This window comes from Pectinophora gossypiella, chromosome 2 (genome assembly GCF_024362695.1).
Source record: "Pectinophora gossypiella chromosome 2, ilPecGoss1.1, whole genome shotgun sequence".
NCBI lineage: Eukaryota > Metazoa > Arthropoda > Insecta > Lepidoptera > Gelechiidae > Pectinophora > Pectinophora gossypiella.
The window spans coordinates 12,476,301-12,502,000 of record NC_065405.1 but is presented as its reverse complement, the minus strand read 5'-3'; the positions used below and the strand labels follow the sequence as shown (position 1 = coordinate 12,502,000).

At 36.9% G+C, this 25,700-nt stretch overlaps 4 protein-coding genes across 4 annotated transcripts; 2 read left to right on the top strand and 2 right to left on the bottom strand.

Annotated features, from left to right (window-relative positions):
• The first annotated feature begins 14 nt into the window (after nt 1–14).
• Nucleotides 15–1,851, top strand: LOC126372997 (6-pyruvoyl tetrahydrobiopterin synthase). The gene is made up of 4 exons (XM_050018938.1): nt 15–399; nt 706–785; nt 1,030–1,175; nt 1,419–1,851. Exons 1-4 carry the CDS (start codon nt 332–334, stop codon nt 1,629–1,631), a joined length of 507 nt encoding a protein of 168 aa, XP_049874895.1. The 5' UTR covers nt 15–331; the 3' UTR covers nt 1,632–1,851.
• On the bottom strand, nt 1,848–10,245 carry LOC126372955 (alkaline ceramidase). Its single transcript, XM_050018876.1, has 5 exons — nt 9,883–10,245; nt 9,586–9,742; nt 8,508–8,607; nt 4,328–4,465; nt 1,848–3,651 (listed from the first exon to the last, which is right to left on the bottom strand). Exons 1-5 carry the CDS (start codon nt 9,973–9,975, stop codon nt 3,330–3,332), a joined length of 810 nt encoding a protein of 269 aa, XP_049874833.1. The 5' UTR covers nt 9,976–10,245; the 3' UTR covers nt 1,848–3,329.
• On the top strand, nt 6,571–23,002 carry LOC126372846 (uncharacterized). Its single transcript, XM_050018751.1, has 20 exons — nt 6,571–6,820; nt 7,480–7,558; nt 14,617–14,779; nt 15,041–15,266; nt 15,431–15,704; nt 16,131–16,237; nt 16,990–17,133; nt 17,322–17,439; nt 17,902–17,968; nt 18,044–18,136; nt 19,015–19,076; nt 19,962–20,445; nt 20,670–20,697; nt 20,775–20,854; nt 20,933–21,442; nt 21,563–21,643; nt 21,905–22,036; nt 22,181–22,335; nt 22,601–22,702; nt 22,897–23,002. The coding sequence occupies exons 3-20, from the start codon at nt 14,755–14,757 to the stop codon at nt 22,987–22,989; spliced, it is 2,781 nt and encodes a 926-aa protein (XP_049874708.1). The 5' UTR covers nt 6,571–6,820; nt 7,480–7,558; nt 14,617–14,754; the 3' UTR covers nt 22,990–23,002.
• Nucleotides 23,003–23,032: 30 nt separating this feature from the next.
• On the bottom strand, nt 23,033–25,675 carry LOC126372933 (proteasomal ATPase-associated factor 1). The gene is made up of 6 exons (XM_050018839.1): nt 25,494–25,675; nt 25,048–25,364; nt 24,740–24,956; nt 24,119–24,251; nt 23,626–23,790; nt 23,033–23,404 (listed from the first exon to the last, which is right to left on the bottom strand). The coding sequence occupies exons 1-6, from the start codon at nt 25,547–25,549 to the stop codon at nt 23,108–23,110; spliced, it is 1,185 nt and encodes a 394-aa protein (XP_049874796.1). The 5' UTR covers nt 25,550–25,675; the 3' UTR covers nt 23,033–23,107.
• Nucleotides 25,676–25,700: the final 25 nt, after the last annotated feature.

The window sequence follows — 25,700 nt, the reverse complement described above, 5'->3', positions numbered from 1 at the left end:
AATATTAATTTTAATTTGCTGAACTCGGAAGGCATTTCCGTTTTGTCTTTGGCAAATCACTCAATTATTATTCACCTTTGTTATTCACTCATTCACTTTCCACGGTCAAACTTGCGGTCAAAGGCAAAGGACAAAATGTCAATGACATTTGATCTGTCATTTCGTACGTCAGTCCCATTCACTCACTCACTGCACCGTACTTAGTTGTCAGTTGTCATTTGTTTCAATTAACGAATCGCGGCAGACCGGCTGATAAAATAAATATAAATAACAAAACAGGTGTTTTGACAACGTGGTTTTAAGAAACCTTTTCAAAAGTATTATTATCAAAATGTCGAATCTTCCTATTGTATCCATTACTAGAAGAGAAACGTTCAGTTCATGTCATAGACTGCACAGGTAAGTAATATAAGTCTTCACATCAAGCGTATCAAATTACAAAAATCAATGGCCTAAATTAAGTAAGCGTCACCTTATAGGTACTTTACGTAGACCACAGCAATTTTGTTATATTAAAACATTGTAATTTTTTTTAATATTGGACAGGTTTCTGACCTTAAATTATATTGGCCTCAATCAAACTTCTACACATTTTTTGTGTTTATGTTACACTTATGTTAATATTAGATTGTTAAACTTTAAAAGGGTATAAGTAATTAATCTTTTAATGAGTTTTATTGACTTATAGTTTAATGTTTTTTACAGCCCATTCTTGAGTGAGGAAGCCAATAAAAAACTGTATGGAAAATGTAACAATCCCAATGGACATGGGCATAATTATGTTGGTATGTATCATGGATTTTGTAACATTTAGGTTTTCTTTTTTTGAGGAGGGGCTAAGGGCTCCCCCCGGTAAAATATTTAAGACAACAGGCCTGATGGTGCCCACTTCAGGTCGATCATATTTGAAAGAATTAATCGACCCTAGAGAGTCAATAATGGTAAGCACTGAATGAAAAAACGCAGATAATGAAAGACTTGGACTCAGAACAACCTACTGTGTTTTTAACTTTTAAAGTTTTTTATCAGTTCTAGTGACGGTAAAGGGGCCAGTAGACCAGCATACTGGAATGGTAATGAATGTTCATACCCTGAAAGAGTATATGCAACAAGCCATCATGGACCCCCTTGACCATAAAAATTTGGACCAAGATGTGCCATATTTCAAAGCTGTGGTAAGAATCTCTTCTGTCTTATTACTTCATAATCATAAGTAAAATAGAAGTACTTTACAACTTGCTTTAATTTCATAACTCTTATGCAACTTGCTAAGGAAGTATCAATTATATAATTAAGTTATTACTTAAACAGTTAAATAACTATCAAATGATCATTAACCACTGTATTTTGTTACCATAAACAATTAATGCAATTAGTTTTAGAACTGCCATTTATATTATGTAATTATTTTTTTCTAGGTAAGCACTACAGAGAACCTAGCTGTGTTCATTTGGGATCAGCTGCAGAAAGTAATGGAAAAGCCACAGTTGCTTCATGAGGTGAAGATATTGGAGACTGAGAAGAACCATGTGGTGTACCGTGGAGGGTCCACATACCCAAAAAAGAGGTTTGACCCATCAAGCCTTCATCCTAACAACCACCACCACAATGTTTCTTCAGACTCAGACTGATTTGTATTGCCAAGTTTTTTATAATCTCAAATATTATAGATATGACGTTTCATATTTTTGATGTGAAGAAATATTATATTCTATTGACAGTTATTCCAAGTAACCTTGCTTGTTGACAGTATCATTCCACGAGTGCATTTAAATTTTTATATTCTTAAAATTAATTTTTCGTGAATTTTATCATATGATAAAGGAGTGTTTTAATAAAATATTGAATGAAGTTTTAATGTATTTTTATTATATTTCAATAATAAAATTGTCATGTCCACAAATGGCAAAATACATGTAAAGAAGCTACCAAAGCATATGAATTTAGGTATCATAACTGCATTTACCAGATCACATTTAATCTTAGTACATAACATAATCATATTCACTGAAGATCTTTAATATTTATAACATACTGTTCAAAATTACTACAATCGAATGGAATTTTAATTGGCACACAAACTTTTTAACATTTTTGTATCAAAACACAAAAGCTACTAAAGTGGTTCTGAAAAAAGGGGATGGGCATTTCAGTATCACCATCATGCTTAGATTTTTGCCCATTTTCCTTTACCTATAATAAATAAAAATACCTCACAAATTGAGCTGCAATATTACTAATATGTTTATAACAACAATAATATAATTATTACTTTCAAACTTATCTAACATTATGCACACAACCACCATACTTGCCTTTTACACCTAATAGGGTAGTTAGAACTAGTCAAATTACTTACTTTTTACTAAACGTCAAAATACGAAATTACTACCTATGGAATTTGTATGAAAAAGCAACCTGTGACATCATAGAAAAACGTGAAAAATGTCACGCTTCTTACTACATTTTTCTTTATTAAAATATGTTAAATAGAAAAAAGAAAACGTTTTTTGTCACCTTCAGACTAACTTTAGACCTGTCTTTATTTAGTAATCAGAAATCCATAATTTATCTTTGACCTTTGACAAAATGTATGACAAGACAAGATCTTTGTACAGGACAAAGATTAATTGTAAATTAATGCTACTTTAACATGAAGCTGAACCATTATAGGTATCTAAACCATATTTATCAACCACCTGACTAAAATCTAAAACTTACTACTATAAAAATATCTCAGATATATATCAAACATCACAAACATTTAATACGTAAATGCTTTAAAAGCATAATTATTTTCTATAAAATGTAATTAAACAGATAAAGGTTTTTAATTGACATAAATACAATTTTGTCACAAAATACAGCAATTATAAATTTACAAGTCCAATTAGTAACTATAAAATTCGTAGAAAACGTTAAAACATCTTTAATTAGTTAAAACTGAAATCATTGCACATCATGGTAAACATGTCTACATAAACATACGCTATAACATCACAGATTGGCACTAGAATCAATTACTTCAAGCTCGTAAATTGAAATGAGTTGCACATTATCAAAACAATCTCAATTCTCGAAATATAATTAAATCAGCTCAGAATTAAAGTTTCAAATAAAACAGTCCGTAAGAAACTCTTTGCGACTCATGAACTCATGAGTATTTATAAAAACAAAACATAAACAACTACTTTTTGGTATCGCGTTTATTCACTTTTGTTATTTTGACTGCCTCAAAATGTAATGATTCATTGTACTTTATAAGCAAACTCTATTCCAAAACACCCTAATATCTAACTTAAAATAAATACGTAACATAAATAAATAAATTAAATAGCTAGATTCTTATCTGACTTGTAGGGATGTTTGAACGTAATATAGGGTATTCCGAGCTCGAAGTCGTTCTTTGGCCAGTATTTCAGTTGGGGTTTCTGTTCCGGCCGTTCGTCTGAGACGTTGAAAAATGCGAAGAGCACGACTGCGGTGTAGGCAGCTATGAATATAAGGATGTGCCAAACTCCGTGCATGTATGGGAAGTCAATGGAGAGCCACGCGTCGCAGAACAGACGGTCCATAATCCAGCAGAACATAGCCAGAAAGCATACAGCCACACAACGAAGTCCCAAACGGTAGACTCGAGCGCATTTAACTCTGTAAGACGACAAAATATAATATGTATAAGTACTACTTTACTATACAAAGCGGTCTCCACACGCTTGGTGTTTGCCACCAACACTAAACACGTGTCAAACACTAGGGTATTTGACTGGGTACGAAATGCCAATCTAGAAATAAAAGCCGGTCTAAGATGATCAAAAATCAATCACAGTTTACTTTACAACTTATTATCGAATTTTATATATGAATTAAGTAACAATGAGTGCGACGATTGACCGCTTTTATTGATGACGTCACAGGACGGTATTTCCATACAAACTCCAAAGAAAATTTTCGTTTTTCAAAGTATCTCATTTGACTAGGTTGTTAAGTAGCCTATTACCCAACACAAACATTGACATCCCCGGGATTGGCGATCGTGTTTAGTACATATTCCGGATTGTACACGACGTCAACACCGATTACTGGCAAACAAACACGTTTGTTGTTTGCCATGCATGTGAAGGAGGTATACAGTAAAGAAGACAACGTAAAAAGCAAGGAATTAAAGATGGACTTTGCAGCCAAATAAAATATGACATGCCAAAAGCGATATTGGTACACAAAAGAGCGGGGAAACGTTTTCTGCGTAATGAAAATCTGGGTGTAGTTTTTCGGCCAAAAACCAAACCACCAAAAGATTACAAAAATGCTATCTAAATATACGAACCTTACAAGTTCTCGCCACATGTATCCAATAGCGGGGAAGACCAGAGTCATCAGGGCGAAGGCGTTAGCCGCCGGATGCATCACCAGGAAACCGGTAGACACCACCGAGAATATGCTGGCGTAATACGCTAACACCCTCCTGTAATAAAAATTATCATTAATTTAACAGCCACGCTCTTGTCGGTGTAGCATTCTCCATTATTGTGTATCCAAGGCCAATTCGTTAACTACCCTAAAAGACACATCTTTCGCCTTCTCTTTTATTTGTTCCATGTAAGCTCTTCTTGGTCTTCCCCTTCCTCTCTATCCTTCTATCTTCCCTTTCATAATAGACACCCCAGTAGGTACCTGCCAGGTAGCGCCAACCAATTCAATCGATTTCATCTCACCTTTTAAGTAAAGTACCTACTCGTGTGAAGGTAAATTCGTTAAAGGGAAAGGAAGAACCTCGTAGCCCTGCTGTGGTATGATTTACTTCAATATCTGTTTGATAATTATCGAATTAAGTATAGTATACTGGTGTATGCGTGACGGACGGCCTTATACCTTCCAGTTACCGCCCTATAAGTCTCCTCAATACCATGGGGAAGATTTATGAGCGGCTCATATTTGCTAGATTACGGGACTACGCCGAATCCAATAGTCTTATTCCACCAGAGCAGTTTGGTTTTAGAACCAAACACTCCTGCGTTCAACAAGTGCACCGTATTGTTGAACATATCTCCAGTAGATTAAACTTAAAAAAACCTGTCGCTACGGGAGCGCTCTTCTTCGATGTGGCGAAAGCGTTCGACAAAGTCTGGCACAACGGCTTGATCTACAAGCTTTATTCACTGGGAGTGCCAGACCGTCTCGTGCACATCATACGAGACTTCCTCTCAAATCGAACCTTTCGCTACCGCGTAGAAGGGACGCTCTCGTCACCGCACCCGATACATGCCGGAGTCCCACAAGGCTCCGTCCTCTCCCCTTTACTATTTTCATTGTATACTAGTGACATTCCCAAATCCCCTAATACCGAATTAGCTTTATTTGCGGATGATACAGCCATCTATTCTTCGTGCCGTGGTCGAGTTATGATGACCGGAATCCTCCAACGCGCGGCCAATGCCTTGGGCAAGTGGTTTCGCAAATGGAGAATCGAGGTAAACCCGGAGAAAAGTGCAGCGGTGTACTTTTCAAAGGGCTATTATAACACGCCACGGTCACGCCGTCAACTTAAAATCATTAAGATGTTTGGCAAGCCGATCCCTTGGGAGGAGCAAGTCAAATATCTCGGCGTAGTCTTAGATAGACGTCTTACTTTCAAGGCCCATATCAAACGTGTGCGCGATCGCGCCGCGTTTGTAATGGGCCGTCTTCACTGTCTTCTTAACAAGCGAAGTAAATTGTCCCTTAGGAATAAGGTGAAAATCTACACGACTTGCATCCGTCCGATCATGACCTATGCAGGGGTAGTTTTCGCTCATGCGAGTCCCTCTCAAATCCACCGTCTACAGGTAATACAAAATCGTTTCATGCGGAAAGCCACGGGAGCTCCGTGGTTCCTTCGCAATGAAAATCTGCACATTGACCTAGGTCTGCCAACCATTGCCCAATGGCTCAAATTAGCTTCCAAACGTTTTTTCGATTCTGCTCCGCACCACCCAAATCCCCTGGTAGTTGCGGCTTCCGAATACATCCCGCTTAGGGACGGTACTGAAAAGTATCGGCGTCCGAAGGACGTAATATACGATCCCGACGACCCGATTACTCTAGCCATAGAGGCAGCCAATCAGCTCGCGACACCAAACACTTCAGGACCCCGATACCGACCCCGCCGGCGTGGTCGACGATTTCCCTCATTCAGCGCTTATCGCTATCGACCCACTAGGGTCGATTAATTCTTTCAAATATTTTTCCTCTCAGACGACGCCCTGAGCCGAGGTTCGCGCCCAACTGGGCACCCTCAGGCCTGTTGTCTTAAACGTTGTACCGGGTGAGAGCCTTCAGCGCTCCCCATTTGTCCGGCCAAGTAGTTAATGCCATCTGCGGCAAATCTACAATAAGTCACGTCAAAAAAAAAAAAAAAAAAAAAAAAAAAAAAAAAAAAAAAAGGACGGCCTTATAATAGGTACCTATCCTAATAGCGCGCCAATGCAATGTAGGTATTATGTACCTATATTTTATTCAGTTCAAAATACCTATTAGTACTGTTACGAGTTGATAAAACTTAGGTAAAGCTATAATTAATAAGCAGTTACTTAGTTTTATTATTTGCTGAATTCATGAAATGCGTCCGTTCGCAATAAACATGCAATGAAAAATAATAGTAATTCGTGATAAAGCTAATACTTTTACACTACGTACGAACACATAAACTGACACGTACACAATTCTAAAGGACTAGACAGAGTCCTAAATCATTAAAGGACAGACATACACAACTCACACCACCCCCTTGATCCCTATCGGGATGGGCAGATTAATGTCGATATCACTTTCAACGTCCGAGGTATCTATGTGTGAATAATGAATCCGTTCAAAAGTTTATTAAGTTTCGTTTTAGTTACAATTGCTTATCAGCTAACGAGGACGAATTCGGCATGCTCTGAGTAAACAACACGTTTCCAATAATAATGTGTACAGATATTATTATTTAGTTCGCTTGTCCTCGTCGGAATAATTTGTGTAGTGAACTGATAAAGTCACGCCCTTTCTTATCTTGTCAAGTTTGTGTAAATAAATGACCATCTCAGTGCGTAGATGTAGGAGAGAGTACGTTTATGCCTATTCCTTCTATTAGCGTTGACAGAGCTACAAGCTGTTAGCAGACAAAACTTCTGCCATAAAACTCTTATAAGTATGTCTTAGAATAGACATATATTATAATTTATATAATATAATATGATGCTAATGCCCAATCCAAGAACACGAAAGTCCGCTAACCTAACCTGAAGATTTGACAGGACCGATTTTTTACAGAAGCGACTGCCTGTCTGACCTTCCAACCCGCGAAGGGAAAACCAGCCCAATACAGGTTAGGGGACACGCCTCCGAAAATGCATTTCTCGGGAATGTGGGTTTCCTCACGACGTTCTCCTTCATCGTTGAACACGTGATAATCATTTATGATCCAAACATACAAAATTAATTCGACATACATTGGTTTAGGCCTGTGCTGGGATTGGAACCTGCGACCGCAAAGTGAGAGGCAAGCGATCTACCAACTGGGCTACCACGGCTACTTACGGTAGGTAGTACGTAGTTTCACAATAGGGGGTCTAAAATCAACCAAGACAGGACCAGCTTGGCTGACAACCCCGGATCTACAGGGGAGTAACTGGATTGGGCACACCTGCCCTGTGAATTATACCTCTCAGCGGCCACATAAAACTCATACATTTAATGGGTGGGGACGTAAACGACATTTTTAACAGATTTAATTAAGTATATTTCGGCGGCCGTAAACTAATCGACAAAACTGTATTTTGAAATCTCGCACCATCTAAATATTTTGCTAGGGAGCCACTGCTACCAACCTCAGATTTACTTTGCCTCTACAGGCTTGTTGTGTGTGTGTGTGTGTGTGTGTGTGTGTGTGTATAAATTAGCCCGCAATAAACTATTGAAAACTCAATCAAGGAGCCTGTTAGCAATATTAATTAGTAAAATCAGCACCCATTTGTTAGCTACCGTGGCATGACTAACCCAGTGTAATTCAAGCTAAGAAATCATTATCAAGCCGTCGGTAGTACGTCAAGGTTACACGCGATCATAAAAGAGTTTTTTCTTTGTGTTAACATGTTTTGCGATCTAAGCATAATTTTGAACAATAAGAGATGTTTATTTTCATGTTATTATGACCGGTATTCCAACTGTATTCCGATTGTATTGTATTATTTATGTTACTGTAGATTTACGCATAATGGACCGTGTTAGAATCTAAATGCGGAAGACAGAGCCCACTAACTAGTAACTAGATTAAATTGTAGTGAATTATTTGTGTTACCTACTTGTTGTTTTTGATTCATACTCTTTCTAGTCATTGGAAGGGGATTCAGTTCCCAGTAGTAGTTACTAATGATGTTTCAGTTTAAGTAGACACTTGACATGATTTATAGGTAGGTACCACCTACTTACATTTTCTCTCACACCTACATTCTTACCTACTAATTGGAAAGTAAATAACACAAACTTACCTATTTCCTCCCAAGAATTTCGGGAAGTGTCGCTTTGGGAAGAACATAACGAAGGAAGCCATAAAGACCCATAGTATTGCTAGCTCATCCAGTAACTGACCTGGAAGAAACATCAATAGCATACAAAACAATGACTAAATAGCATAGAGGAAGCAATGATTCTTTGTAATAAATTATGATAGGTACCTATGTCTCATATATCTAGGTAGGTAGGTGGGTAGGAATCATATCATATCTAAGTAGACATTGGTACACTATTGTTTAGCAGCATGCTATATCTAATTGAGTAGTTTACTAGGTCAATAATAAATTATGATATTCTGATTACTAAATAAAGACAGATTTAAAACTGACGAAAAACATTTTCTTTTTTCTATTTAACTTATTTATGAATTTTAATCAAGAAAAACGTAATAATAAGTCCGATATTTTATCACGTTTTTCTATGATATCACATGTTGCTTTTTCATACAAATTCAATAATAATTTCTTCTTTTGACGTTTAGTAAAATGTAACAGATTTGACTAGTTGGAAACTAGCCTATTGTACATGCTTCAGATGCATGGATCCACTGATTGTTCACATTTTATCTCAGACAATTGCAATCTCATCCTCACCAATGGCAAAGGAAAATTTTTAATTTCATCTATTGTTATATTGTTGTCCTAGAAGTGACACTAAGCAAACAATTTGGTTTGCATTTATCAGCTGTGTAAAGAATGAGGAAATATTGTTATAAAATTTTATATAATGAAGATACAATTTAATTAAGTACCTACTTATGCACATACAGTTAAAGTTGTTATTTTTTTATTTCTTATGGAATTATCTATTATAAAATAAATTAAATTATAAATTAAATTCCAACAGGTACCTAACCTACCATGATTATGTATTGTCCAGCTAGAGACCTACTCTCTTCTACTACTTATCTATTTTGTATAGATAAATGAGAATTTATAAAAGCTTATTTAGGGGGGGGGGGGGACTATAGAATAGTTTAAACTAATATCACAGTAAGTTTGGTAGTTGATTCTAATTAGAAAACTACGAGAACTTTTCATAAAACACACTTACCAACTAAGCTGAGAGTAGCATGGAAGTAAGCAGAGCTGAGTCCAACAACCATCAGCAACACCCACACCACGTTAATGGCCGGGTTCACAAACCGCGAGTACTCTTGGAACAGGTGGATGAGCACCGGTGGAAACAGGAAGAACAATATATTACTGACCTGAGAAAAAATATAAAATGCTTTACTCACAAGATCCACAACACACTCATGGCGTCACAAAGCTTTTCATATACAGTTTTGTAACTCAAACAAATTAACCCAGATCGTTGCACAAAACTTACGAAATTAAAAACACTCACCGTGTTAACGAATTCGGCAATCACTGGTGAAATAGAATAATTTGACTCGCACCAGTCCACCGGCGAACTTCCCCGTTCTAAATGAGCCCACATTTTGCTTCTCAGCAAAACAATTCCTTTGTTTGTTTACAAATCACGCAGTTAATAGAAAATTCACAATAAATGCTGCAATTAAGATCCTTTACTTCAAAATACACCATTAATTCTACGGAAACAAATTAAATGCCACGATTAGTGATATTTAATTCAAAACGTCGCAAAATTCCAATTCACAAATTATAACACAATCCTATTTGCGGCGAAATAATACGCAAAACAATACAATCGTCTACTCCCGTTCTAATTCTTTTTTTTTTTTTGGTTTGGTTTTCCCCGAAGGGTAAGGCAAAGGGAACTATGCCCATACAGCCATGTCTGACGTATTTCGTTCTAATTCTTTTGACATTTGATATGAACGAATGAAATCTGTCAAGTCAATGACATAAATGACAGAGAAAGACCTATATATAGTATACCTATGATCGAAGGAGAGAGATAACAAAGCAAAAATACAAAAATATAATAGCAGAGAATGAATGAATGATTACAAAAGGCGAGTGAATGGCGCGAATATTTAAATATGTAAAGTAAACAAAACTTGCTGTCGTTGTAAACAATTTGTTTATACCGTTTATATGGTGCCGAAATATGCTACAGTTAGTTTAATTATCGTAAACTATCTGTGTTTCAAATCTCGTAAAATAGGTATAAATAGGTACAATGGATACCTACAAAATATAACGAGGGTTGAAAGGCAAATGGGTTTAAGCGACATTTTGTGAACTTTACAGGAGAGCCATTTAAAGTTTTATTTTTTCGAAAAAAAATCATATAAAAAAAAACTACTGAATCAAAAGTGTTCAAAATGCTAAGAATTATTTTAAATTAAACGTTGCACAATTCTGTATTTATTTGGTTCGAAAAACACATCAGTTATAGATTTTAGAAGTCGCTTAATACAAAATGCCTCAATTGAACTAAATTACAGTTGAAGGAAAAACGGTTGATATCCACTAGAGCCAAATATTGGCTAAAAGCAAAATGCTTTAAGAGACCTCTCACTTATTAGTTTGACTAAAGCTAAATGAGTTAAACGACTTCTTAAAAAAAGAAGACTAGAGGCAAATCAGCTTAACCTCCATAAAAGGTTATATGACAGGGAAGGAAAATATCTTAAGTGACCATCCGCTACTAATTTCAATTGTATGAAATCCAAATATTAGTAAGATCGGAAATAAAGTCGGTCCATAAGCCGTTTTTCCTGGGAGAGATTTTAGTCGGGCAAGGCATTTGTACCTTACAATATTAGGAAAAATCACGGCGGATATAATGAGTAAATCGATTTCATTAAGAAATAGGATCTAGAATATAACCATAAAGATTGTTACACATGCTTAATTCGACTTTTTAAGTATATGGTAAACCGCGTATGATGGCGGATGACAGATGACTGTCACCAACTGAATGCGGGCAATAAAAGAAACAAATAGCTTTGAAAAAGTCTTAATATGCTTATACTCTGTGCTGAGTTTAATCTCACTATCACAACCTGTTTCCGATTTACTGAAAAATTTAAGACCACGTGGCTGGATGCAAGTTCCAAGTACTGGCTCCTACTAGATGGTACGCGGTACTAGGACAGACTGCAGTGAAGTACTGATTGCTCTCATATTAAGAGGCGGCCAGGGGTGGATAGATCAGCGACTTCTTTGATCAAAATTTCTGTTACATTTGCGCCTAAGACCTCCACTTCGAGCTGCCCATAAGATACCGTCGAAGTTGACAAACAATAACAGAACTCGATCATGCTTTTAAAGCCGAGATACGTCGGACATCGCAGCAGACACATCTGTCGATGAGATAATATAGATGATAATAATAATAAATAGATGGTGTTCCTTTGCCGAGCATTTTTATAGCTGTGCTCTGCTCTACCGAAGTTATTGGTTGGTAAACCAGACCGCAAAACTAAGATTGGTGCGATGGTTCTAACGTGAAAATCAGCTCGTGGGGAACTACAGGCGGGCTTTTCTGTCACCATATGTCTCAAAAACAAATGCCAGGTGGAATAAGCTTGTGAAATTCAGCTCTATGCTGATTCCTATCAATTCAGTTCCGGTAGATTTTCGACAGCTTCAAGACTGTTTTCGGCCACAAACTTTGAAGAGAGTTTAAATCTACAACAAGGAAAAGACCCAACGCCTCACTGATCAGAAAGACTTATTAGCAGCGCTTTGGACACATTTTAACGATGTCTTAAATCCCAATAGTAATACCAGTGACTTGTTTGTTACAACATATCGGTCGAGTTTGTTACAACAAGGTCGGGGGTTTCGCTTAAGATCTAGCGGCACCCCCGACCTTTGAAGAACTTCTTACCGCGCTAAGAAGGATGACAAATACCAACACATCAAAAATACCATCTGAACTGTATAATATGCCTACACATTAATAACTGGTTATACAAACTCATCCTGAAGATATGGGAGTCAGCTGCTGGAATGATTTTAGCCTTCTTCCTCTTTGCGAGTCGATGGCGATCGATATTAAATTTTAGCCTTAACGTTATTCTATCCCATGATGCAGAAAAGGTACTTCCGGAAACCCAATGATGATTTTGTCCGGACAGAGATATGGGGGTACGGTTTTGTTATTAAATAGATTCAGGCCAAAAGGCTTGAACAACATCGGCCTTTGTTATGTGCTGCGTGAGGCTTCACGCGGCTTGTGGATTGCTCTAAAGAAAACAGATTGTCCTGAAAAGTTATGACTTATCCTGATACGACAATATCATGACGACATGATGACGACAGTTTGATTTAGAAGTAACTTTTCAGAGCTATTCGTCGTTACCTACGGCGCGAAACAAGGCTATGTCATAACACATGGAGCCATGGTTCCTAGTCTATTTTCTTTATATATCGCTTCTGTATCACGCATAAGTGGGATACTCTGTGGAATTGTTATTTATAGCTTAATTGAAATTAAGGCTAAAATGAATAAGATTATTTTTGATCTCTCACGTCTCACATCTATGCGTCAGTTAACCAAACTTGCCGAGGAATGGCCGATTCAATTAAGTCACACACCAGAATATTTATAGTTTTGTGCAAAACCCTTTTAAAATAACCATCCAGAGGATGCTCCGGGGATGTAGCTTCTTCCAATGTTGCTTTAAAGGGCGCTGAGCTGGAGGAAATTTCAAAATTAAAATATTTGGTTTCTCAAATATGAAATGACTCCAAAGTCATCGGAGTTGCCAGCCCGGATAACAGGTGCGGTGGCAGCCTTTGGAAAACTTAAAATATTAGTGTACAAAGTCTCAGCGGCGTACTTGATACGTAACACTTTAAATGTCTAAGGTCCATCCTTCGCATAAAGCGGCAAGATGGTTTTCCAATAACAGAAGTATTACGTCGTTCTGGCATATTCGGAATAGAAGCTCTCATCATAAAACATCACCTACGATGGTGCGGTCACGTCATGCGAATGGATGACAGAAAGGTTTTCTATTTCGAGGTGTCTAGAAGGAACTGTAAACAAGGTGGACAATACCTGCGGTACAAAGACGTACTCAAGCGCAACCATGTGGCTTTCAACATGCCAACTGATAGTTGGGATGAGTGTGTCTGAACCTGGAATAGCGCGTGATATAGTCCTCGAAAATCTTAGTCCAAGACGCCTAATACGGAAAACTCAACGGAAACCTTCCTACAATTACACGGTAAACTCGGCTGGCCAGCTTGATTGTATGCCATGTGACCAGATCTTCAATTCGAAGTTCGGTTCCGCTAGCCACGTCAAAGTCTACCACAACAACGACTTGGGATAGACACAAATAGAAGTCACCATCAACGGATACGGCTTGGGTGACATGATGACACGCACACTCCCGGTCTTCCCAATCGTAATTTTTAGCTGTGTGAATCGCCCAACCAGGACCTGCCCATACTTATTTTGATATGTTGAAGTGATGCGGGCACAAGGTTTCATACAAAATTGCGATGACTGAAATGTTAACATTATTTCTTTTTTGTTTTGGAAAAACGTTTTAAGTCCTTTCAAAAGAAAATGATAGTTGTTTTATACGACAAAAAATTTAAAAAAATGTAGCATAAATAGCTGAAGTCAAATTCTATGAATATTTTCGGTAAAGGCAAAACAGTTCAAGTGCCAATTTTACTTTTAAACTGTCGAAGGCAAAACGGTTGAAGCGACAATATTTATAAAATCTGGATTATAGCAAAATGATTTAAGCGCCAAATCTATTTTCGTTTCGTCTAAGGACAAATGATTTAACCGACTTATCTATAACAAAACACTGTCAGGGAAAACGCTTTAACAGACTTCGAATCATGAAAATGAAAAGACATAACAGCTTATGTGACCGACTCATATCCCGGAATACGACTGATATGCCACCCGCCCAGAATTTTGTGCATTTTTTTGTCGGTTAAAACACGGGTTTTTAAAAATGTACCCAAAGTGCTAATTGGTTGAAGCGCCAAAAAGTAGCTTCGATTGATCTGAAACCAAGATCAGTCGACGCGGAAAAAATCGCTGATTCCGAATATATATATAAGTCAATTTCGCCCAAAATGTCGCTTAAACCCATTTGCCTTTCAACCCTCGATAAGAAAGCCTTGCATTTTAACGTTGTCCAATTTATTTTTATAAACTTTTTGTCCGTTTCAGGGGCAGATAGATCGCAGAAAAAGATCAAATGACAAAATGATTGTCACTGTCACATTGCCAAAATTTCCGTCAACATGAAAATAACTAGAAATTAGATTTTTTTTTGCAAATTATTGTACTTTTTACTTTCTGTAAAATATGGATGAGACATCGTTATTATCAGGTATGAACAAAAATATGTGTGAAATATTTTAAATACCTACGTGCTGATTCTACAGTATAGAACAGTCACTTCTTTCATACATCTTCTTGCTCATGTAAATCGAGTAATGGGAAGCAAGTAGAATTATTAAAAAAATTCACAGCGCTTTAGAATAAAAGCATTTTCTCCTTAAAAGAATGAGGCCTATGGCTTGCCTATGGCTCATTAAGTTATCGTGATCATAAGGATGCCATTAAAAAAATAATTTATTTTTGTCAGCAGAAATTGAAATTATCGCAGCCAAAGATGATAACAATCATGGATTAGTCCCTAAATGTAAGCCACCAGAGAAACAGGGCTATGTTAGCCAATGGGTGGATCTCTCCGTCGAACAAGCCGTGATCAGCGGCGCCAAACTTAGAGAAAGAAAAACAGTTTGCAATCGGCAACAAAATACCATAGACCTTATCGACGAAGACGAAGATAAGAGGAAATCTAATCGTATACGGTAGTTAATTTCCATTTTAGTTAAATATATTTCGCCGCCACCGTTAGTTGTCTCCTCATCTCCTGCCATAATAACCGCACCCAACTCAGCAAGCTGTAACAGATACCTAATACATTTTCGTTCATTGTTTTTGACTATTTATTCTTTTCACGTTCCTTTTACAGTCCTATTTGTAAACAACGTTTTCAAAGACCTATCAGACCTGAGAACTGCGCATGCTCCCCGCGATCATGTTCACCATATAAGAGGATGATATCCAACGGGACCTATTCTCCTCTGTCCAAGAACATCTTCTCCCGTCCCGGTACAGCCAGCTCTATTTCTAAAGCTAGAAAGCCTCGAAAATGTCCGTTGAGAATAGCAGAGCTAGCGGAACCGTCGAAACGGCACTGCATCGAAACTTGGAGAAGTAAAAATGGTGCACTGCCTGCATTTATGGTGTGTATGGTATTATTTATTTTATTAGACTAGTAGTAATTAGTGAAAAGTAAAAGCATAGGTACTTGACTACTCGCTCACATGTGTGAAATTTACAGTACTTTTGAAATTCAAAATCCAAATTCAAAATCGCTCCGAGTTCCGTTTTTGATCCTTCAGGATTCCGGAAGTGGGTGAATTTCAGAGCACCGAAAGTCAAAATCATTCCTGTCACCAAAAAAAAAGGATTTTAGGATATAATTTTGTTTTTGCGAATATCCAGTTGGAACTTAGGTACCTTTCCAATAAAAGCTAGGATAGTTTCAAATGATACTGAGTTTCGATGCTTCACCCAAATTTTGTTCAACACTGAAACTAATAGAAAATAAGTATTTGTAAATACTTCAATCAAATTCTCGCTATAATACGCCCATATAACATTTCCAGCTAGATAGATTGAAACAACACGTTATGAATCAAAGACCCATAGCAAGAATACCAGACGCAATCAATTGTTTTAAACGAAAACCGAAATGTTTAACGGGGTCGAAGAAGTAAGTTTAATATTTATTTTATTTTATACATTCATCATACCTAAAAATCTAATCAGCAAGCAGGGATAAAACCTCAATCGATATTCGAATAAGTGAAATGTACCCTACCTACCTGTTGCATAGAGTTTATGTATGTATGGAATATACCTACTCCCAAATGAGCTTCACTTACTGTTGACCTTTCCTTTGGATAGATCTTCGAACATCGGTGGTTAATCTTATTACCGTTAACGCAAAAATATCCTGGAATCTTTGGGCTTTAGTCCAGTGAGACTTTTATATCCAGTTAGGACTTACGGAGATACAATAATTCTATCCGGATATTTGCAAAAAGACAAAATATTTTAGGATATTTTCGCGTTCACGGTAATAATACTGACATCTGGTGTTCGAAGAACTACCCTTTCCGTGGTCTTTTCCTCTGGCTGATATTACACTTGTTTTAACACATTGACAGTCCCCATACAAAATGTTTTGATTTCCTTGTAAGTCTCGCATATTACTTCAACCTTTGCTAAGTTACCCGAGATCCAAGTAGAGCACCCGCCCTTAGTGCGTACCTGGTCGTTTCTTAGTGACCCATGTATGGGTCACGGACGTATGGAACTAGTCCATCATGACCCGTATATGGATCACTAGACTGTCAACGTGTTAAGTATCCTCGTTGTTCTAGTGGGTAAGTACCTACTAAAAATGCTTACACGAACGAATAACCCATATATAACCCAAATAACCAAAACATATTATTTCAGGGAGGATAAAATGATATATCGAGCCCACAGACACGCGCAAAGAGAAGCGCAAGAAACGTTTGAAATGAAGAAATTCTCTGCAATATTCGCTCAAAAACTAGCCAAGAAATTGATCAAGCCTATGAACATTTCTTTAACTAATGAGTAAGATTTTTTTTTTTTAAATTAACGTGGGTGGTCATTCTTACTATGTGCCAATTTTTGGTGCCAATTTTATGAATGAAGTAATGTCCTGTTGCATCGATGTATTTTTTTTTGTAGAGCAGTTTGTAATAATGTGTACAATAAATGGGTATTTGCATTTCGAGTACATAAGCACTCTACGATTACAGGATGGAAGTTTTATCTAACGTAGTTGCAATCGAGATAAATAAAATAATTTCGAATGAAAGGACTTTATGCGTCGACTATATCAACGATACAGTAATTTTAAAAGAAATGTCTAGTAAGGTGAGTAAAACAGTTTTTGGGCACTCTTTTCGTATTGGCGTTAAACTGAAGGAGGTGCGTGATCCTTAGTCGATTTTCTACAGATAACATAACATAAGCTCACGACAATATCCCAATTGGGGTAGTCATAGATACGACAAGCTGCAAAAGTCCAATCAGTTTCTAGCAAAGTACGTAATAAATTAAATAGTTGCACTGGTTACATGTCCTTTCTGTAATACACCAAAAACAAATTTTATAATTATGACAAGTAATGGTTCATAATTTCACCATTGTTTACACATAATTCGCTAGGCTCAGTGACCGAATTTTTGCTCTTTGATTGTACATCCATCGCAAGATGAACTAATTACCCACACCTCACCGAGCTTTCTTTAGACCAACCGATACACACATACACGTATCGATTTTTTTCTACGGATATCGATAGAATAAGAATACCGAAATAATTTGATATTTTAGGTAGCGATTTGGATAGCTGGCATTTTAGACGACGCGTACTACAAACTGTTGGAAGATGATCTAAGAGGTAAGTATAAACGTTTACTAAATAATGTAGGGTTACTTTTAAGTATTTTTTTTAACTATTTTTTTTTCTTTTTAGCCAAAAAGCACAAGGAAAATAAACAGGGTAAAGAAGGAAACTTGGTGACGCTCATAGAGAAATATATACTGATGCGTTTTGAGGGACATGCAGGTTTAATTTTTTAAGCTTTTTTTCTTTTTAGTAACACATAAATAACAAAAACTCGCGCTAGTAATACCTCATCACTAATTTAAGAGCCACGCTCTTGTCGGCGTAGCATTTTCTATGGTACTTTTTAGGGAAAAATAGGGCAGTGGTTTTCCTCTTGCCTTCTGTCTGACGCGAGTGAGATGGCTCCCAGAGTAGTCAAAGCCGTAGTAGCACTCCTGTCCTCCGCCTCTGAATAGTACTAACAGTTACTGCCCACTGTTAGGTTTCAGGTAACAATCCCTGTGACTTGCCCTTTTCGTCCTGCATTGCCGTACCGATGGCTTCCATCTCCGCCTCTGCAACCGTTGGCGTCTTCACCCATATTCCTGGGCAAGGGTTGTACGTTATACCCCGTAGGTCTGGGTCCCTGTCCGACCTCAGCCACCATCTCACTCTGTCCTACTAAATATATGTGTGATGTGTGAATGTATGCAACACCCGCGGCAAGGACGCGCCGAACAGGAATTGCCTTATTGTAGGAAAGCAGGAAGTCTCCAGAAGATGTCCTCCCACGTAACGCCTGGGATCGGGTTAATGGTCTTGTATGAAACCAAAACAAAAGATTATTATTATTATTATTAGCCTATATGATCCCACTGCTGAGCAAAGGCCTCCCCCATATTCTTCCAAGTATCCCGGTTCTGTGCGAGCTCTATCCAGTCTTTTCGATAACCGTCGAGATCATCGCGCCATCGTTTCCAACAAAAGATTAAACCAAAATAAAATATTGGTAGTTACTTAGTATTGGCATATCTTTAGGATTAGATATAATAATTAACATATGTAATATGCCTAACTAGATACTAACAGTAATAGTAAAGAACGATTAAAATTTCTAGATTTGGAAGAGGAAGAAGGACCAGCTTTGGATGTGCTCGATACAATAGTAGATAAAGTGGTGGTAAGTAACACTATCAATGTAGTGGAATGTATTCTCTCCGCCACTCTCTTCCTGCTTCATATCAATGATCTGCTGATTATGTTCGGTATCTTTGGGTATGCAGACGATAGCACAGTGACGGAGAAATACATGTCCAATGCACGAGCAAGCACCAGGGATGTTGGTGTTCTCAGCGAGAATCTTGTGAATCGTGTGACTTCGACCGCTACATCGAGTCGATAGCAAAAACTGCAGCCAAAAAATTAGGCATCTTTTCTAAAGTCAGACGATACTTTACATCAGAGCAGTTGATCGATCTGTACACAGCTCAAGTTTGTTCCTGTATGGAGTACTGTTGTCACCTTTGGCAGGGCTCAGCCAGCTCTCAATTGGCTGCTCTCGACTCGGTGGAGCGACGAGCAATAAAGCTCATAGACAACGACTCGTTAGTGAAGACGCGACTCCAAAGTTTAAAACACATACGAAGGGTAGCTTGTCTGTCGGTCTTTTATAGGATATACTTCGGTGAGTGTGCGCAGGAACTTCACGAGTTAATTCCACCCACTCCATTCCATCTACGGACAACTAGGCGTCGACAGGCATTTCATCATTATGTTGTGGATATACCACCAATCCGCACTAAGTAGTAGTTTTGCCTCTTCCTTTTTGATGCGTACTGCAAAGGTCTGGAACTGTCTACCGTCGTCTGTTTTTCCAACTCGTTATAATCTAGGAGTCTCAAGACAGCACTTCAAGGAGTGAATTTGCTAGGTAAGCGTGATCCACCCTAGACCACATCGTCACTTAACATCAGGTGAGATTGTGGTCAAACGCGAGCCTATTATATTTAAAAATAATAATAGCAATGGTCATACACACATCAACTTATACAATAAAAAATTTCAGCAATTATGCACCCAAACTTCGGACCAGGACACAAACACTGATAACACCGGGAGCCCCGAAGGTGGGAGATCTCAGGCAATAGTCGCGGATCTCGACGAAAGTATATACGACACCGGAGACTCCGCCGCTGAGAGACCAGACGAGGACCACGAAGGTTCCGGCTCAGAACACAGCACTGACAAAACTACAACAATACATAACACAGTCGGTCGATACGAAATCCCTACGTCGGAATCAACCCAAGAAGAAACGACAGATGAATACGATAAAAAAGGCGATGAATACAACAATAATGAAGAAGAAAAAGTCTCGACGAATGCTAAATTTAGTACCTTAGAGCTGAAGGGAACTGAAGGTGAAATCAAAAGCCTATTAAATGCACTGCTCAATGAAGCAAGTCTAAACGTGAGTGAAGTGTTTGTGGTAGTATCTGAAGACCCACTCGCTGAAGACAAAACCGTTAAATTTTCTAAAGTAGATATGGGTAATGATATTTTTGTATTTTTATTATTTTTGTTATTTGTGCTTTTACTTGGTTACAAGAAAGTATCACATTTGATGAAATTGTATATTGTGAAAACCTATTTTTACTTTCATTTTGTTTCTGTCCTTTTTATCCCTGAATGCACTGATGATTAATTTAAATTCCGTAGTCCTAACAAGATGTAAAAATAATATTGCTCAATTAACCAGTTTATTCCTTTTCAGACTTCGGACGACGAGTTATAACAGAGGAGTATGTCGTTATTGTGCACTATAATATTATAATTCATTTCTTGACTTTAAACTAAATTCAATGTTTTGTTTTTATAGCGCGAAACCATATTCAGGAATCTTATCACCGAATCGCAAATCTAATATAGTCTTTGCTCCACCAAACGCAGCTTTATTATGTAAGTCGTTTATACTTTATTTCTCTGTAGCACGTTACGCCATAAAATGTCATATTATAACTAATTTGTTGCATATAGATGAAGCAGACGAGTCTTGGCCCTCTGATGTGCTGAAACCAAAACTACAGACTACTGCAAGTGTAAGCAAATCCGTCACGTCGCTAGGTCTCATTATTGAAAGTGATGAAAAAGCTTCAAACTTAGTACTAACAGGGAAAGCCAACTCTGACAATGATAAAACCTCAAGCGAGACTGAACAGTACGTTAAAATTATAGACCGACTGAATAAACTGGGAGACGATAACGACCGAACCTTGACACCAACGGATACATCGGATGACGATGGATTATATTCTAGCAAACGTAAAGGTTTTGAACCTGAATCAGGTAAAACAAGAAACATAGATTCATCGAAGGGATTGGAGTCATCTAAAGATTTAGATTTCAAATCCAAACCTGATGTAAATGAACATTTTAAAGAAGACGGGAAAGGAGACTACGACACAGACGACGATAGGAATGTCATGTTAGAAGCTATAAAGCAAAAAATGAGACTTTCGTACAACACCAAACCTAAATTTGATTACAGTAAGTATGTCTTTCAATTTCAGCACACTTACACCTACTGTATTATTATTATTGGTGTATTTTAGAAGAATGGTAATCAATCGTGAAACTGCTAGGCAAATTTTTATATTTCTTCTACAGAAGTGCACCCTCAAACAGCGCCTGCCTGGGTAACCTACAATCCAAGCGATGATTCTATCTATGCAGTTTCTACATCGAAAAGTTAGTAAACAATACATAATTATAGTTTATACTACATATATTATAATTACAAAGTTTTTAAGTTATCACCTCAAAACTATCCTTTTTTTCAAATATCCGATTGGAACTATTTCTTATACTAACTTTCGTATGTCTGAATATTTGCAAAAATATTCCATTTGTGATGATATTGATTTCTGGTGGTCTGACATTCCCTAAAAATCAGGGTCTAGCCAATTTCGTTAAAGCCATAGAATAGAGAGAATATGTGTGGTTTTTCAGAACAAGTCGTGGCACAAACTGAACTTCGCAAATGGTGCCGGGACTTAGAGAATACCCTCATCAATTTACAACAATGGAACAACTGGATTGATACAACATGCAAGAAAATTTTGTCTTTGAAACAAGAAACTGGTAAGTTTAATTACTCATTCAAGCAATTAATTCCACAGTTCACAAACATCTATTGACCTATTATTTCAAGACCAAGATCCTTATCAATAAAAAAATAATAGTAAAAATTAATAATAATTTAATTATAAATTATGATTGTTCCAGAAATGAACAATATATTTGAAACTGACAAAAACAGAGGGATAAAAGAGTGGATAAAATTAAAGCGAAACATTGACAAAGACGCAATTCTGTGGAGAAAATTAAATAAGCGTACTTCAGAGGTTTTGGGCAGCTACACCATCACATTTAATCCTAAGGTATGGTGATTTGTAAATGTCAAAAACGTATAATTTAACTGTATAGTCTTAAGGCCCAAAGCCCTTTGTGGCTGGAAATCTGGGCCGCAAAAGTATATCTAATACTAATTTACCTATACATAATATTAATTTATCTTTAGGTTGATCTCTATAACAAATTGAGTTTGAAAACTGTATAAGTAATTTGTTTTGGTAGTTGCTAAACTCGTCTTTTTTTCCGAATTTTGATTTTTAGTTTCTAAATGATATTTTGTTTATTTTTAAGACGGAAGACGGTGACAAGGCTCATAACGGGCCCTGTATACAAGAATCTATATTTGATACTATCAATATGATAGACGAGCTAAGTTTGTGGCTACATAGATTGGTATACTTTTTGGTTTTATTTATTTTGTCTGTTGTTTGGTGTTTAGAGAGTGGCATATGGGAGTTATATAATTATATAATATGAAAATGTTACCGTTTTGTTTTTGTTTCGCTTTGAAGTGTGATATTTGAATACAGCTATATGTATCGTTAGCAGATGGTTCAGAATGATCTAAATTACAATTTTATTTCTAGATCGTGTCTACTGAGTACTGTGTGAAGTGTAATTGTAAAAAGTTTTCAAAACGCGCTAGAAAACTTTGTCCGAACAATACAGCAAGATGTTAGGTCATGCTGGGTACTATGAGTGTTGCTTGATTAAAACAGTGTGATTTAAAATTCGATGTATTAAAAATTTACCTTATGATTAAATGCTTCTTAAATCTAATCACAGTTTTAATTTATATCACTTATAGTGAACAACAATTTGGTTGAAGTCATACTTCCTTATGAATGAGTCTCGGCATGCTGTGAGGATCCATTTCCCATTGAATGAGATGTCTCTTATGCCGTCACAGTCAGACCCAGTGAGTTGTACTCTGATGCTTTTATGTGCTTCTTGTAGGGAAATAATTGTACAGGTCCCATCTTGCCTGCCCACTGCAAACATCTGGTTTGGCAATGTTATCGTGCTCAGAACCGGGTTCGCCGACTCGCACCAACGTCGTGTCTCCGTACCATTAGCGAGGTTTAGTTGTATAATCTGGAAATAAAGATATGAGGGTTCAAAAAATCGGCGAAACATTTCGAGAAAAGGTAGGTAGTGCCTGCCCTTGCGCTTCGCTTTGCTCGTCTTGGCGGGAGCACTGCCGTGCCCCCAGATAATATGTTAAAATAATTATATTTTGAAATTAGAACATAAATAAGGTGAGGTTGTGTTGTAGTCTATGCAAAATGTTGTAAGACCCATTAAAATTAAATTACCTTGCCATCACTGCAGCCAACAATGATATTGTTCCCCACAACAATGCAAGCATTGCAGGGAGAGTCCACTTGCTTTCTAAACAACTCTTCTCTCTTGGCGACATGAGTGCATATCACCTCACCACTCTCACAGCCCACCACTAGCAGCTTGTTGCTTGTGCCTACCTAGAAGGTAGAAAAAAATAATAATTAATATTCAGGAACAAATGTTACGGAAGGCATTGTTGAAGAAGCATAACACAATAACATGACTGACTACTTATAGGACATTGCTTATAAGACTTTCAAAAGGGTCTATTTCTTAAGTCTTGTTATGGGAAAAAGAAACAACAGACAGTAGCATGTTACCTTTATTGCACACATCCTTCCAACACATAAAAATAATATTACAAAATTCGCAAGAGCTATAGCATCAGATATTAAAATGGTTAAAGAGGCATCAGCTTTTTAATGATGTTTTAAAAAAATAATAATGTACAAAATAAGCTCTCACCTCTCTCTCATTTTCCACTTGAACCACATCTTTAGTTGTTGCTATAGCACAACAATTTATGGGGCCGTGACCTTCTAAGATGTTATCCAAGCACCTTGATTCACCCACATCCCACAGCTTTGCTGAACCATCCCTGTTATGAAACAGCAAGAATATAATGCAATTAAAGTATTTCATAATGAAGACATTTCCTATAAAAAATTACAAGTTTTGTGGTCAAGATTTTATGACTTGTATCACTTCTATCATGGCCATTTTATGTTTTTTTTTTAAGTTTTACCTGTCACTTTCTTATCTTCCAAAAAGGAAAGGGACAGTTGATAGGAAGATGCTGTTAATTTTGAATGAGTGAAAAAATGGATAACCCAGAATCATACCTATAAGCATCTAGTTAGTATACAACCCGTTTGACATGTGCTGTCAACTTAATTTTGTTGGTGTATTGGTCAATTGAAATATTTTGAGAGAATTCTTTTCTGTTTAAAATAATTAAATTTGTGATTACCCACCCATTCCTTTTATATTTCCTTTTAATTTGTATAACTTAAAATAAAATTAGATGGTGTCTACAGGAATCATCCATTGATAAAAACAATAAGAAATGTATTATGGTATACATACTTGCTCACAGATATAATATTTCTTCCCTTTTCAATAATACTAATGTCAGCTATGGACATTTTATGTCCTTTGAGGGTGACAGGATTAATCCCGGACTCTGCAGACCAGATTCTGCAAGAGCCATCAGCTCCGGCCGAGATAATTACAATGCCTGATGGGAAGAATTTGCATTTATACACTGGTCCCCCATGACCTTTCAAGTCCAGTTGCACTTCACCTGAAAATTGAGACAAATAAAATAAAAATAGGTATACCTAACTAAAAAATGCTTATATATATATATATATATATAAAAGTAAAATACTTACTAGTTCTACTATCCCACACTAGGAGCTTGTCTCCTTCACAAGATGAGACTGCTAAAGCATTTTCAGCTGTATTGACTGATAACACTGCTTTATCATGAACTTTATGTGCTTTAGTAGGTGCTATAAAAGCTACCTTCAAACCGGAGGGTACATGTTTTATAACAAGATTCAAATTAGAATGAGATATATACTGATAGGAATCCGGAAAATCGATTTTAATTTTTCCATCAGCAGAGTTCACAGAAGTTCTAAACTTGTCGTGTACACTGCTTTCATTATAATATTTAGAAGATATCCATCCTTCTTCTTTAGGCAACCTGTAAGTATTAAATATTTTTAGTACAAAGGTAGGTAGATTTTGAAATACTTTTTGTAGTAACTACAAGTCTGCAACGAAAACCGCCGATAGATAAAAGCATTATTACTTTACTGATAAATGGTCTTACTTCACAACATCGTTCCAATCACACTGAATTGTTATTACTGGCACAGCATTCGACATGTTTTCCTTCTAACTTTTTATGTATTGGTTTCTAAAAAACACTTTCAAGAGTGTAAATAATACACCTAAACTAAATACATTTACAGGCAAATCCGGCAAATGTCAAGCCCGTGATTTTTCAAAATTGATAGATTAGTTTTTTTTTTATTAC

Excerpts from the sequence above, each read along its gene's own strand:
- LOC126372997 (XM_050018938.1), top strand. The coding sequence starts at position 332 with ATGTCGAATCTTCCTATTGTATCCATTACTAGAAGAGAAACGTTCAGT. Across the intron at positions 400-705 it reads TCATGTCATAGACTGCACAG|CCCATTCTTGAGTGAGGAAG; the intron begins GTAAGTAATATA and ends TGTTTTTTACAG. Across the intron at positions 1,176-1,418 it reads TGCCATATTTCAAAGCTGTG|GTAAGCACTACAGAGAACCT; the intron begins GTAAGAATCTCT and ends ATTTTTTTCTAG.
- LOC126372955 (XM_050018876.1), bottom strand. The coding sequence starts at position 9,975 with ATGTGGGCTCATTTAGAACGGGGAAGTTCGCCGGTGGACTGGTGCGAG. Across the intron at positions 8,608-9,585 it reads TGCTACTCTCAGCTTAGTTG|GTCAGTTACTGGATGAGCTA; the intron begins GTAAGTGTGTTT and ends TGTTTCTTCCAG. Across the intron at positions 3,652-4,327 it reads ATGTGGCGAGAACTTGTAAG|AGTTAAATGCGCTCGAGTCT; the intron begins GTTCGTATATTT and ends GTCGTCTTACAG.
- LOC126372846 (XM_050018751.1), top strand. The coding sequence starts at position 14,755 with ATGGATGAGACATCGTTATTATCAG. Across the intron at positions 18,137-19,014 it reads GCGTTTTGAGGGACATGCAG|ATTTGGAAGAGGAAGAAGGA; the intron begins GTTTAATTTTTT and ends TAAAATTTCTAG. Across the intron at positions 22,037-22,180 it reads GTCTTTGAAACAAGAAACTG|AAATGAACAATATATTTGAA; the intron begins GTAAGTTTAATT and ends TGATTGTTCCAG.
- LOC126372933 (XM_050018839.1), bottom strand. The coding sequence starts at position 25,549 with ATGTCGAATGCTGTGCCAGTAATAACAATTCAGTGTGATTGGAACGAT. Across the intron at positions 24,252-24,739 it reads AATATTATATCTGTGAGCAA|GGATGGTTCAGCAAAGCTGT; the intron begins GTATGTATACCA and ends GTTTCATAACAG. Across the intron at positions 23,791-24,118 it reads AAGTGGAAAATGAGAGAGAG|GTAGGCACAAGCAACAAGCT; the intron begins GTGAGAGCTTAT and ends TCTACCTTCTAG.